This window comes from Urocampus carinirostris, chromosome 3 (genome assembly GCF_059441175.1).
Source record: "Urocampus carinirostris isolate Australia breed hairy pipefish chromosome 3, RoL_Ucar_1.0, whole genome shotgun sequence".
NCBI lineage: Eukaryota > Metazoa > Chordata > Actinopteri > Syngnathiformes > Syngnathidae > Urocampus > Urocampus carinirostris.
Window position 1 is genome coordinate 18,569,834 of NC_142351.1, and position 14,264 is coordinate 18,584,097.

At 40.4% G+C, this 14,264-nt stretch overlaps 2 protein-coding genes across 4 annotated transcripts in view; one reads left to right on the plus strand and one right to left on the minus strand.

The window, feature by feature from the left end:
* The first annotated feature begins 89 nt into the window (after positions 1 to 89).
* On the plus strand, positions 90 to 12,396 carry zbtb48 (zinc finger and BTB domain containing 48). 3 transcript variants are annotated; one of them, XM_088330923.1, is made up of 11 exons: positions 90 to 166; positions 1,867 to 2,543; positions 3,194 to 3,465; positions 3,543 to 3,648; positions 5,440 to 5,532; positions 5,600 to 5,686; positions 6,587 to 6,741; positions 7,462 to 7,598; positions 7,668 to 7,832; positions 9,738 to 9,826; positions 10,897 to 12,396. In XM_088330923.1, the coding sequence occupies exons 2-11, from the start codon at positions 1,872 to 1,874 to the stop codon at positions 11,110 to 11,112; spliced, it is 1,992 nt and encodes a 663-aa protein (XP_088187049.1). In that variant the 5' UTR covers positions 90 to 166; positions 1,867 to 1,871; the 3' UTR covers positions 11,113 to 12,396. The 3 variants fall into 3 exon arrangements, with proteins under 3 accessions (XP_088187049.1, XP_088187050.1, XP_088187051.1); XM_088330924.1 differs by having other exon boundaries at positions 120 to 166; positions 1,870 to 2,543; XM_088330925.1 differs by lacking the exon at positions 90 to 166 and adding an exon at positions 180 to 1,703.
* Positions 2,232 to 14,264, minus strand: part of klhl21 (kelch-like family member 21) — a 33,574-nt gene continuing 21,541 nt past the window's right edge. The window contains exons 5-6 of the transcript XR_015849963.1: positions 3,804 to 3,911; positions 2,232 to 2,499 (exon numbers count right to left, since the gene is read on the minus strand). The gene's annotated coding sequence lies outside the window, so the exon portion shown is untranslated. The remainder of the gene's footprint in view (positions 2,500 to 3,803; positions 3,912 to 14,264) is intronic.

Sequence of the window (14,264 nt, forward strand, 5' to 3'; positions counted from 1 at the left end):
TGTTTTGCTTTATTATAACAATACTCACTTCGTCTTAAACCACATATTTAGGTGCATCCCGTTATCTTATGTGCTACAATAACCTCGTCCGATAACTTCCGGAGTACCGCATTGCGTTCTACGTCACATCCGCTCCGTTTTGGGGGCCTGCACGAAGCAAAGCAAGGTAAATGGGAAAATATCTTGAGCTGTTTTACGCAACAACATGGCGACGTCAACATAACATAATCGAATAACTGTTTTTTTCGTGTATAATTCAAGAGGTGGCTTTTAAGTGCTTCAGTCTTGTTTTAAGTCAGCGTATCTGCCAGCAAGGCTAGGGAGCGTCTTGAAAAACATGCTAGGACATAAACGTCGACGTATCTGGGATTTACACTACTGTATTTTTTCGATCGACAGAAAGTTCGTTTACAAAATGGGGTTTTCACGCAATTAATATTAGAGTTAATTTAATTTTGTTTATAGCTTTGATTGTGTGTGTACATATGGTCATACATTCGGGTAACCGGAGTTTTATCCACTTGACATCTTTCAATGGCGACGCTGTTCCTTTTGTTACAGTCCACTCCCAACAAGCCGCTTCGTGTGTTATCAAAACGAATTTCGTGAAATCGTTTAAAAAAATTGATATTGTCATGATTTTATTAATGCATGGATTTAGTCTTTTAATTGAAAACTTTAAAGGGACAATTCTTATCATTTGGTGTCTCTTCGTGTTAAAAAGCACTTTATTCATCAAAAAACTTGATTTCAATAATAATAAAAAAAAAACTAACATGCATCAAATAAATATGGATTTTTTAGTAGAACAACTTTATGAATGATATATGTTTACACGATATTTGAATGGCATCTTTGTATAGAAATTATGGATTGGAATCTTGAAATGTGCCACTGCATGTTGTCATAATTGTGTTTGAGTGTTGAGTTTTCCAGTTATATCATTTTAGGGATAAGTCACAGAGACCTAATGGCATAGCTCAAGTCTTCTATCTAATATTGGAGAGGCCTAGTCTAACATGCTTCACATCCATATTTTAATAAAGTTAATCTTTTTGTGGTTATTAATGCACCCTACGATTATCCATGTAATCTCATCTCATCGGCTGCACCGCTTATCCTCAGTAGGGTCGCGGGGGTGCAGGAGCCCATCCCAGCAATCATCGGGCAGTGGGCAGGGGACACCCTGAACTGGTTGCCAGTCAATCGCAGGGCACACGGGGACAGACAACTCACTCGCTCAGTCATACCTAGGGACAACACACATACTCAATTCTTCTCAATTGTGTCCTGTATATACTGGACCAAACCCAATGAGTAATCAGTGTTGACTCGACTTCGAACATGCGTCAATCGTGCACCGCTTGCAACAATATATTAAATAATCGCGCAGTTTCCATCTTATCTTCGAGCAATATGTTCTCATGAATAGAGCCACATATGGCTCGCGAGCCATAGGTTCTCGAACCCTGAGAGGACAGTTCCTGAAAGATCAATGCTAAAAAACTCACCTGTCGATACCATGATTTGTTGGGCTGATATTGTGTATTCAATGATTATCTCCGTAGTGATAGTAGTTGAAAAGTGCATTGTTATGAACTTAACTCACCTGTATGACTGGTAACGTCCCGCGCTATTGCACTTCCAGCATACTTGTTTTCACTGTTTTAAAAGCAGGCCTTCGTGCACCTTGATAGGAGTTTGTAAGTTTTCAAGCATAAGTATATATTGCACATCTTAATTAAAGCTAGCTGATATATGCGTCAGCTTACTTGTGTTAAGTAAAATTCATCAACAAATTTCAAGACTTAAGCTTTCTGATCTGCTCCTGTCATGTTAATATTTCACATAAAGTTTTTGTTTTAGTAGCGATGCCTGCCGCAGAACATGCACGGCGTGTCCTGGCTGTCTTAAACCAGCAGAGAGCAGCAGGGAGCTTCTGTGACGCCATACTGAAAGTGACTGATGGGATGGTCTACACTGCCCATCGTAGTGTCCTGGCCTGCTTCAGTGAAGTCTTCCAAGGGACCAACCTGGCTGCCGCATCACCCAACATGGAATTCCATCTCCAAGAGTGCCCCGGTGAGGGCCTAGAACTGCTCCTGGACTTTGTTTACACTGGGGAGCTGAAGCTGGATCTGGGTGTTCTGGATAAGGTGCAGAGTGCAGCGTCCAGTTTGTGCATTCCTGAAGTGCTCGCAATGTGTCAGCGCTTCAGGGATGAGCCCACAGATGCCACCCTTTCTCTCAAGCGTAAGCGAGGTAGACCAAGAAAGTCGAAATTGATGGTCCTCTCCGCTCCTGGTGAAGACATTAACAAACTAAAAGCAATCAAAGAGCAGTCAGTGTCAGAGGGTGTCACTGACAACGTGAGGACCCCCATTACTGCCACCACCCGCTCGGGTCGAGTTGTCAAAGGGCCCAAATGGAGGATGTCTGAAGAAGATGCCCAGGCCGACGAGGGAGTCCTGTCTCATTTTCCAAAGAGACAATCTCCTGCTGATAACGATCAGAACACTGAGAACCAAACAGGCCAAACACAGGTAAATATAGATATATATTTCATCCAATATGTTTATTTCTTTAGAATTAAAAAAAAAGTATTTTTTCCACTCATTTCAATATTCAGTAAAACGTTTTTTTCACTTAAAATAGAAAAGGGACACTTTCTGAATTTTTGGTACATGTACATACTAAATATGGTTGTTTTTAATAATTTCACATCCAAAGTGTTAAAAAAAATGATACTTTAAAAACGCACACACAAACTACTCAAAGCAGCATTAATTCAGATCACTGAATCGGGCTTACACTGAATTGTTTTTTCTCTTTGGGCGGGTGTAAATTCCTTTACTCCCAAAAGAGTGTTTGTTCAAACATCATCGTTGACACATCCGTTTTAAGTCCGAAGCAATGTCGTTTTTTTAATCTAATTCCATTCTGCTGGAACTGAATAGTGTTAAAAGGGACTTGCTTTAAATAACAAAATCACGACTATAACCTACAATTTTAGTACTATTTAAGCAGAGGCAAAGGTCCCCTGATCCGGGGAACACCTTTAGTGAAGCATATCCATTTACCTAAAATTACTAAAGAAACTACTCCAGAAACTAAAAACCTTATCATGATAAATCTGAAGCTTAATATCAGAATTACTGCACAAACACCAATGATTTTTCCTCCAAACATACAGATTAATGTTCTGCCAAGCGACAGAAATGATACAGCAACAGTTGAGGATGAAAGCGAAAATTTTGAAAGGACAGCCCACGATTCTGATGAGGAGTACATTCCCACCAAGTCCAGTCCAGCTGTGCCTCCTGCGTCAAGAGTTCGACAACGCTTGCCCAGTTCTCACAAAAGTGGAGATGGCCAAATGGTGGAAGTAGAAACTGACAACGGCGTGCACTGTACCATCTGTCACAAAGTCTTCAAAAGCAAATATTACCTCAAGGTGCACAACAGGTACTAGTTTTCAAAATCTGCCATTTTCTGCTTTGAAAATTATTTGTGCCTCAGGATTTATTTTTCCTCCATTAAAGACGTCATACGGGAGAGAAACCGTATGGTTGCCCTAAATGCGGGAAGCATTACTTCAGAAAAGAGAATCTTTTAATCCATGAGCTCAGGCACTGTCCCGCAACACAGGTGAGGCTGTAATTGTTTTAGCATAAACACATTGATGTGGACCTTTTAAAGCCACAATTACTTTATTTGCTATTTTATGTATCCCCTCCCTCCCCTTTCCACTTCTTTGGTTAGGGCAAATAAATGATTCCTCTCGGAGTTAGCTACATACTTACCATTTATAATGCCATCAGTTTGAGTAGCGTCAGGTGTAAAGTCAATTGTTCAGTTCTTTTTCATCTACGTCTTCCCCCTGACCACTTTTCTCTGTCTCACAGCACCCTCTGTAGAAATAGAAGTTAAACAAATAAAAACCAACGTAAACACTTATTACTAATCCTCTCCCACAATTTCTTCAAGTTGGTCAGTAATGCTGAGTAGGGAGTAACTAGGACACTCGAGATTTATCATTGGACTCTTGTCTCTCCAACTCTTCCTTCTCTTATTGCTCATTGCCGAGGAACAATCTTGTTCTACTTGGTAGGGCGCATTGTTAGAGTAAGGCAGAAGATGGAGAGGAGAGTAATGGGATTGAGCCTAAAGTCTCTTTTCCACAGTACTGGTTCTGCATGCCGCCGTACTTTCTAGAACATAAATTCTGTCTTTCCCAATTGAATTTTATGGCTTTAAAAGTGTTCAGTCGACTGCTATTATAAACCATTTCTGACAAGGTTTTGGAGCTGCGTGGTCCTGTTTTGTGATTGGCTGACAAATCAGAGGTTACTCAAAAATTTCCATTGTCCCTGTCTTTTGATTGGAGATTTCGCTGGTTTACATTATGTTTGAAAGCTGAGGCAAAAATTAGAGCTTTTTATTTTGAGGTTTCGTACAGATGCTTGAATCTTTAAAACATGTTTGGATTTTACTGTTGCGTTTTCTAGGATTGAAAAATGCTCTAAATCTTGGTGAAGTGCTTGTAAATGCTTGAAATTCTTGCCCTGTTTCTCAACAAGTCAGTTTAAAAACAACATTGGCCTTTGTTAGCTTCGCTATGCCATTCTAATTCTTCCTCCCTTGTGACTAACGGCAGCTAGCATTACTGTAGTCTCAACGGAATTGTCCTTTGGACCGTCAGCGCCCTTAATGATGCACTTAAACAGGGCAAAATGAAATGTCTCGCAATGCAAGGATTACGTCTAAGTCATGGACATTCATTATGGGCCATGCAACGGAAATTATAAGCTACACATTACTGTAATTGTGACAAGTTTTGCCTCAAAAACAAAACGTGTATTAGCAGTTTTCTCAAGATCTAAAAATCATATGTCCTAACAAATGCACACGCGAGATTTAAAATTGCTTATGTAAATCACAGATATTTGTGGCTTTGCAAAATACATGCGTCAGATTTATTCTTTTAATGGCTTTGAAAAAAAGGCTTTGACATTTTTGGAAAAGTGCTTAAATTTTGGCCTTGTAAAAGGTGTTTGAATCCTGTATTTAGCAATTGCAGTAATGGCAAATTCAGCAATTTTGTCTTGTTGAAATGAAAAGATTTTTGCATTGTCAACCACCTGTTTTTTCAAACACACGTTAAGAATATTACTAGAACAGCTTTTTTCCATCTTCGCAACATTGCTAAAATTCGCCCAATGCTGTCTCAGTCGGATGCGGACATTACAATTCATGCGTTTGTTACCTCCCGTCTCGATTACTGTAATGCACTACTCTCCGGTCTCCCGAAGTCCAAAATCAAAGGTGGAAAGGTGCGGCGCCGGCCAAACCAGTATTTTGGAAAAGAGGCTTAAGTGTGCAGCATGTTTTTCAGTGTCAAATTGGGAAAATGTGTGACATTAATGCTACTCTCTCCAGACATTCGCGTGTCGGACATGTTCGTCTTCATTTGAAGGGAAAGAGGAGCTCCGTGCACACTTAGTCACCCACGCAGAGAAGATGCCTTACAAGGTAGCGCCAACATCAGTAACGAGGCACGCGCTATCATCTCTGACGCGCCGTTGTTTTTGTTCCTAAGTGTTCATCGTGTGCTGAACATTTCATGATCAAGAAACATCTTATGTGTCACATGATGAAGGTCCATGGCTACCCCAAACCACATGCTGTAAGTTACTATAGAATTGATAATTGCTTCCAAATGAAAAAGCTAACCATCCTTGTTTTAAAAATCATATGTCTAGATAGCCGAATGATTTTTTGCAGGGAAGTGCAGTGAGATTCGTTTCTAGTGAGGCACAGATTTACAAATTACCTTATTACTCACAATGAGGTGTTGTGACACATCGGTTGCGTATAATAATCGTCGCATCATTTTCCGTGCAGTTTACGACTGTGTATGGGAGTTGATCCCTGGTATGATGGAATATGAGGGGCAAAAGAAGATGTTTTCATTGCCTCACCTGTCTCCCGTGACTGCACGTCACCAGCTTAGGATCTGTGCCACTTAATAAATAGTGAAAAGTTTAGTTTTTCTGCCTTTTTTCTTTACTCATTTAACATATATCCCGATTAAATTGAGCTCTTCACATCAGTTATAGATTAGAATATTGCTCTTTTTTAGAATTGCACTAAGGCATGTTGGAGCAAAAGTGTAGAACTTAAATGAATACATAAACACATAAATAAATAAATATGTCTGGCAAAAGCTCCAGCAATGGATGGCAAATTTTTCCACCCAAAAGGACGAATAGAATGTCTAATTTTTCGAGAGCATCATACAAATTCAATGCTGTTAATCTCTGGGACTGCTGTTGACCTGGATTTTCCTTTGTATAGTGAGCAGGATTTTCCTTGCAAATAAAGCTCATATAATTAAATTCCCGTGTTTATAAGTGCTCATATGAAGAGGTACCACTGTATACATAACCACGTCTGCACAAGTAAACAGATCCCAACACTCTACATCGAAACAACAGACAATTAGATTGATCCAAATATGGAACCCTGCATAGATTTGCTCAGTGCTTCTACCGGGCATAAAAAGTAGTAATAAATTCCCTGTCAGTGTCCACAGTGCTCAAAAACCTTCTGGACCCGCTACGAAGTGCGAGTGCACGAAGCCGCCAAACATCGTGGAGAAAAGCCGTTTGTGTGTGAGGAGTGTGGCCATCGAGCGTCCAGTCGTAACGGCTTACAGATGCACATAAAGGCCATTCACAGGTAAGACTTCCATTTTACTAAGAATTCTCTGCTATGGACATGTGCTTTACAGGACTGGCCTGCCCACAGTCCAGATCTGACACCCATTTAAATTGTGTCGCGTACTATGAAGCGTAAAACCTGTAATCCAAGGCAAGTTGAGTAAGTTGAAAATGAAAAATTGGAAGACCTTCCACATAAATCTTAGTTAGCCTTTTAATTCTCAATCAATCATATTGTCTTGACAGATTACACCCTTCGATTTTTAAGATAAAGTAATATTTAGGTGAAAAGAATTAATTTATATAGGTCTTCAGGTTGAACTAATGTCAAGGAACTTACATTTTTAATATAAGTCACTCAAAATGTTGTACTCCTTTTCTCAGTTTCTTGTGACTGGTGTTTAGTTAAAAACAGTTTTTCATGCTGATGCTGTGCTTTATTATTAATGTCTATGATTTCTGTAGAAAGTTTACGATTGTTGTCATTTTTCTACCCTAGTGCGAACTGGAATGGAGGATACCACTTTCCTTTTCCACTAGTTCTTATATCCACAAAAAAAACCCCGACTGCTCTCAACTCCAAAAATTGTATTAACAACGCGTTACAGTACTAAAGTACCGAGAAGTAATGGCGTTCCATTGAAACGTGTTAGTCCCAACACTGCTATGTCAGCCCTAATTATAATAACATGTGACTCCCATCCTCAATGAACTCCTTCTTCTTGTGTCCTTCCCCCAGAAACGAGCGCCCGTTCCTTTGTAACATCTGCGGACATGCATTTTCTCAGAAAAACAACCTCAACATGCACCTGCGCGTGCATAGCGGCGAAAGACCGTACCAGTGTCACCTGTGCGGCAAAACCTTCCGCACACAAGGTAACACCCCTTCCAGCTTTGCCGTCTTGAGTTTGGGGTAAATTAACTCCCGCTGATTTTGGACGGCAGCGAGCCTGGAAAAACACCATCGGACACACACAGGTGAGCGACCCTTCCCCTGCGACGTGTGCGAGCAGCGCTTCACCGAGAAGGGCGCCCTCCTTCGCCACAAGGCCAGCAAGCATACGGAAGGACGCCCTCACAGCTGCCACATTTGTAACAAGACGTTTAAAGGTAATCCCAAATTCTTTAACATGTAAATTCTGAGAAAATACTACATATTTTTTGCATTGTACCTGGCATTGGCAAGATACAGTGCACGCAGTGGTGGCTGAGGAGAGTTGTTAGCCTAGCCATTAGCAGTAGCTCGGATCAGCAGCACTGCTCTTTCCTTCTCCCCAACGCTGCCCTAGTCGCTTTTTGTATGCGGTAATAATCCACGTAGCACCCGTTGGTGATCACCGCTTTGTTGCGCTCTTCTGACTTTCCTCACAGTCCGATTTAATCGATGAATTTAAAAGCTTTCTGGCACTATGCTGCAGTTTTTTGGGAAAGACGGCCACTCTTGCTCTTGCCAGCATATAGTCACACCTACCAGCGCCCATCCTTATCTGCCCCTGCTCTCTGCAGTCTACCATAACAACGCAAAAAACAGTTAAATCAAGGTCAATAAAGACAAAATCAATTCAATTCAAAATCTGCAAAGGATTGAACCAGCGACAACCAAGGCGTGAAGTAGCAAGGGGTCTCTGTATTCCAATTATTTTCCATGATGATGCATTTTGAAGCTGCCTTGTCTTTGAGATCCTGAGCTGTGACATCACCGGAATAACACTAGCCGGCTTGCAAACCAGGTACCATAATGCCTTACGTGATAATTAATCGAAGAGGTTTAAATCAATTATTGTCTGTTTTTTATCCAGACTGACACCGAAAATCCAACTTTTTGTGACAACAGTGGGCTTTGTTGCGAGCAGTTTGGGGAAACTCCATGCCTGCACCATCACTAAATACAGAGTTTTGTGCTTGAGTAAATCGTAAATACGCTAGAAACTGAAGAATGCAGTTCCAAAGGGAATGAACAATACATCTGGACAAGATTTATGTGATATTTGCAGTGCAATATCCATATTTTAAAACAGTAAATATATTCATCCTTTTTCCAACGGTGTGTTCCTGACTGACTGAAAACTGCGCATTATAACGAAAATTGGCAAAATTACCTCTAAAAAAAGAGGATAGAAACTGATAATCTGATCAAACACTTTCTCAGAAGAGTCTTAGACACAACCAGTCTGTGTTCCGTCCACCTTGGTTCCAAATGTCAAGTTTACCCTTGTACTCGTCACTCGCCTCAACCACCGATTCGAATTGATTGATTGATCTAACTCTCTGGCACTCTGCAAAGAAGAATGGGCCAAAAATCCTCCATGGCCTTGTAAAAGACTTATTACCAATTATGAAAAACGTTTGATTTCCGTTTTCGCTGCCAAACGTGGCTCAACACACTATTAGGTTCAGGGGTCATTTACTTTTTCAGGTACTTTTTTTTTTTTTTTTTTTTTTTTTGCCTTGATAAACGAAATTAACATTTAAAAACGGCATTTTGTATTTCCTTGGGTTGTCTACGTGTGATATTAAAATTGGTTTGATGATCTAAAACCTTTCCGGGTGATAGAAATCTAAAAAAACCACAGAAATAAGGCAGGGGGTTAAAACTTTTTTTCACGTTACGGTAACTGTTTTTTTTTTGTCTGGACATATTTGTCAGTGACATTCTTTCCTCATAATCGTCCATAAAATCGGGGTCAGAGCAACTTTGTTCACTACATTCACTGTCCTTTTTGGAGCTAGCCTCATATGTTGTGTTAATGGGATTTGAAAGTGTTTTGTTCCTTCAATTACGTCACACCTCTGCCAGAATCAAACCGGATTGGTCATCTTTGAGATTAAAGTTCCCCGGCGTGTGCCATATTTTGCAAAATATTTGCATAAATTAAGGAGAAATACTACATGTTCTGTGCCTAATTGAAACACAAAATCTGTTTTGGAATACCTGTAAAAGTAAAGCTTCTCCCTGTGGGACATGCTTGGCCTGAAAGATCAGCACATTTGAGATTTTGTGTTGTTCTTCCCCAGCCAAAGAGCAACTGCGGGTTCACTTGCGTCGCCATAAGGGCATGAGGAAGTTCGAGTGTCCTGACTGTGGATACAAGTTCACCCGACAGGTATTCAACAAGAAAGAACCCACCAGGAAAACCTGTAGCGCCATTAAATACCCATTATCTTCCAAATGTAGCTGAAAAAGGAGAAAGCTTCGTGCAGTGATTCTTAAATTAGGCGACCCAAATGCATTCCAAGGGGTACATAAGATTTCAAAATATATCTTAAATGTAGCATCAATCCAAAATCACAGCACTTGCAGACACCTTCTACTTCACTGAGATAAAGAGGAAATTTTGAATATAATATGTTTAACTATTATTTTCTAGCGAAATAAGAAAAGTACCGTAAATTCCGGACTATAGAGCGCACCTGATTATAAGCCGCACCCACCACACTTTAAGAGGAAAACCGATTTTGAACTTACACAAGCCGCACCTGTATATAAGCTGCATGCGCCCACATTAAAAGAATGTAACACAAACATAAAGTATCTATCTATCTATCTATCTATCTATCTATCTATCCAAACACAAAATTAACCCAGACCCGACTTTAAGTCCCGCGATTGAAACTGTCCTTCATTAAAGTACACAGTCCAAAAATCACAGCCGGCATATTGGACGGAAAATTATACTTAAGACTTAAGGTTTGATGCAGACCTGCAGAGTCCAGGTCCCGTTGAAAGTAATCCAAGGAAAAAAGTGTATATTTCCAAAGGTAAGGGTGGGAAAAATATATATCCAGTATTGTCCGCCGTGTCCAAAAACACTCACCTTTACCAGTCCCCACTTCCCGTCACCCCGCGTTTGTTACGCCCCTTCTTTTTAATTCGCCCGTGCAAAACATATCAGAATAAGTGTCCAAAATAAATACAAATAAATACATTACAAAAATATACAGTTGCAAATACATATTATACATGGTTACACATATTTACATTTTTTCTCATTTTACTCAAAAACCAAGTCAAAAATTAGTACAAAAACCAACAAAATGGCAGATAAGTAAATAATTTTCCAGATTTGTTTATAGACTAACAGTGCACATACCTCAGTGAACTGGAACTAGTTAAGCTCGTATGAAGAGGTTCCACTGTACTTGAAAATTCTCACTCGTACTTCTTCTGTCCCAGGCCCACTTGCGCCGACACATTCAGATCCACAAGCGTACGGAGAACTACTTTCCGCGAGAGAGGAAACTTCGGAACGTGGTGGTTGTCAACGAGCAAGAAGAAGCAGGCGACTTGGACGCCGACAAAACAGCAGCCGCCTCTCCAAACGCTTCGGAATCACACGAGTCGGTGCCCACTCGGATGGATTGCGTGGTGATGGCTGTTGTGATCGAATAAGCTCCTTTTTTTTTACTACAAACAACAGTGTTTCCAAAATGAGTTTTGCCGTTGTTTTTTATTTTGAAAGTCATGATTTGTTTTGCCCTAAAATAGGTGTGTTGTGGGCAGGGTTGGGTAGGGTTACTTTAACTTGATTACTTTCAATTACTTTTGGATTACTCCAATACCAAATATGCTAAGAAAAGACAAAAGAAATTAAATATGATTACATTTATGACTCACAACATGTGGTAAGTTTTCTCTCCTGGCTTTGATCTCTTTGATCTCCGGCAAAACTAACATAAAATGCGACAGAAACAAAATGAAAATAAATCCAAACAGCTTGCCAACATGGGCAGCACGGCGGCGCAGTGGTTAGCGTGTGTGCGGCACAGTTCTAAGGTCTTGGGAACCTCCTGTGTGGGTTCAAATCCAGCTACCGGACTTCCTGTGCGGAGTTTGTATGTTCTCCCCGTGCTTGCGTGGGTTTCCTCCGGGCACTCCAGTTTCCTCCCACATTCCAAAGACATTCATTTCAGGTGGATTGGCCGGTTCAATTTCTCCCTAGGTGTGAACGAGCGAGCGAGTTGTCTGCCCCTGTGTCCCCTGCCCACTGCCTGATGATTGCTGGGATGGGCTCCAGCACTCCCGTGACCCTACTGAGGATAAGCGGTGCAGCTAATGAGATGAGATGAACTTGCCAACATCATTTTTGTCGTTCCACGTATTCCGTTACTTCCCAGCCAGCACAAAATTTAGTAATTTTATTCATATTTAGTTTCTTTTGTCTTTTATTAGCATATTTGGTATTGGAGTAATCCAAAAGTAATTGAAAGTAATCGTAATTGTGGGCTTGTGAGGGTGTTTTAGCTGGGAATCAAAAACCAAGATCGCCATAATAACCAACAGTGTCGAGTGTAACGTAATTACCGTAAAATACGGACTATAAACCGCCAAGGTTTTCCCCAAGCTTTCAACCCTGTGGCTTATGCAACCATGCGGCTAATATTTTTCTGCAGCAGCGTTTCCTGCCACATAAATTAAAGTAGATTTATTATGATTCGACTTTATGCTACATGCTTACTGTGAGAGTGCATGTAGATTTATTATGTGGGTAATTGATATATTTAGGTTTCACTCTGCCATTTGTTAGTATTAGGATTGTACATACAGAATGATGAATGCTATGAGGCGAGGTATTAAATGATTCAGTCACTGTGTCAGAGGTGGCAGGTGCAATTATTATATTTGGGTGCATGTGAAATTTTTGGAAAGCTACTGACATTAAATGGCACTACTGAATTTTTCATTGTTTTATGTGTTGGCGCTAGGAAGACCATCAACAAAATTCCACACGCTAGTGGCATTAATGAATGTGGGTAAGGCCATTATTGTCACGACAGGAACAAGCAGTAGACCCAAATGCGGAACGTTTCCCACAATGCTTTATTAAGGAATCAGGGAAGTCAGGGTGATAGGAAAAAGACAGCTATCTGGTGCTCGCTGGGCAGGAGGAGCAGGAAGCCCCTGAGGCCGGTGACAGCTAGCAAGTCGGGTACCCGGGACAAGAGAACGAAGCTAGTCGTGGAACGGAAGCAAGTCGGGTAGCCGGGACAGGAGAATGAAGTGTGGTCGGGGATCGGAAGCAAGTCGGGTACCCGAAGGTGATCGGGAGGTGAGGGACAGGGGATCGTTACAGGTTGCAGGAACAGGTCAGAATCAAAACGGGAGCCAGAGTCCAAAAAGTGCTTGCCTTGCATGTGCGGAGGTTTGCTGATGGACTGACAAAGAGTGAACGAGAATGAGGTGCTTAAATAGGGAGAGGGATGATTAGGGAATGAGTGGCAGCTGGGGCTGGAAGAGTGAGCGCAGCCGAGGGTAATTATCAGGCAAGGGACGGAATCGTGACAATTATCGCATGAGAAATAACAGTAAGGCCACTAACACCCGGAACGTTTTTTTTTTTTCATTATTCGGTCTATTGTCAGTAATGCCATTTTCGCATGAGGTTCAAAATGTGTACTTATTTTTCCAGACTCTACCATCCGCAGATACCATTTACAAATGTTGTGAGCTGCCATACATGTGAATCAGTATAAGAGATCATATCCAAGATTAAAAAAGGTTCACAGTTCAAGAGCAATTCATTTTTTGGGGAGAAATTGTATTTATAACTAAAAAAAAAATCACACACAAAAAGACCCATGGTGTCCGTCTTTCAAATGCAATGATTCACATCAGCAATAAAGATGAATGCATCATGATTCACTTGCACTTAAATAGATTTAAATATAAAACATCATGCACTCAATTGTAAAGAGCTGAACACAAATTCTAGGCTAACATAAGTTTCAATCTGCTATTAAAGCTACGCGAACTGTAAACACAATACAATATTAAACCGAAGCAAAAAGGCAAAGAAATGTGAAGTCCCATATTAGGATTAGCAGAGACCGTAGCACTTCCAGTTAAAGCCATCAACCTTTAAAACAATTTACATTTCTGTTGCTGAGTCATTGAGAAATAATCCACACTGTCTCTGCTGGTTGGGACCCAGTATTGCACTGCGTTTTAGTCAGGGTTGGGTAGGGTTACTTTCACTTGATTACTTTCAATTACTTTTGGATTACTCCAATACCAAATATGCTAAAAAAAGACAAAAGAAACTAAATATGAATACAATTACTAAATTTCGTGCAGTTTCTTTTGTCTTTTATTAGCATATTTGGTATTGCAGTAATCCAAAAGTAATTGAAAGTAATCAAGTGAAAGTAACCCTACCAAACCCTGGTTTTAGTTCAATAGCCCAAGATCAACAACATCAAATAGTGATCATTCCTCCATTCACATTGAAAGTTCAAACATTTTTAAAGCAGAATGTGCTCATTAAAGCATAATAGTATGTGCTCATTATATCACACCAGATTGAGTTTGGGACTATTAGGTGAAGCTATCATGATGTATGATTAATATCATTTTATAGTCAGCTTCTGAGGCATATTCATATTTTATTATGATATTTTAAACTGTTTTAACAAATAAACAAAAAAGTGGGTGTGGAAAATTATTCAGCCCTATTGAGTTAATACTTTGTAGCGCCACATTTTGCTCTGATTACAGCTGCAAGTCGCTCGGGGTGTGTCTTTATCAGTTTTGCACATCGAGAAACT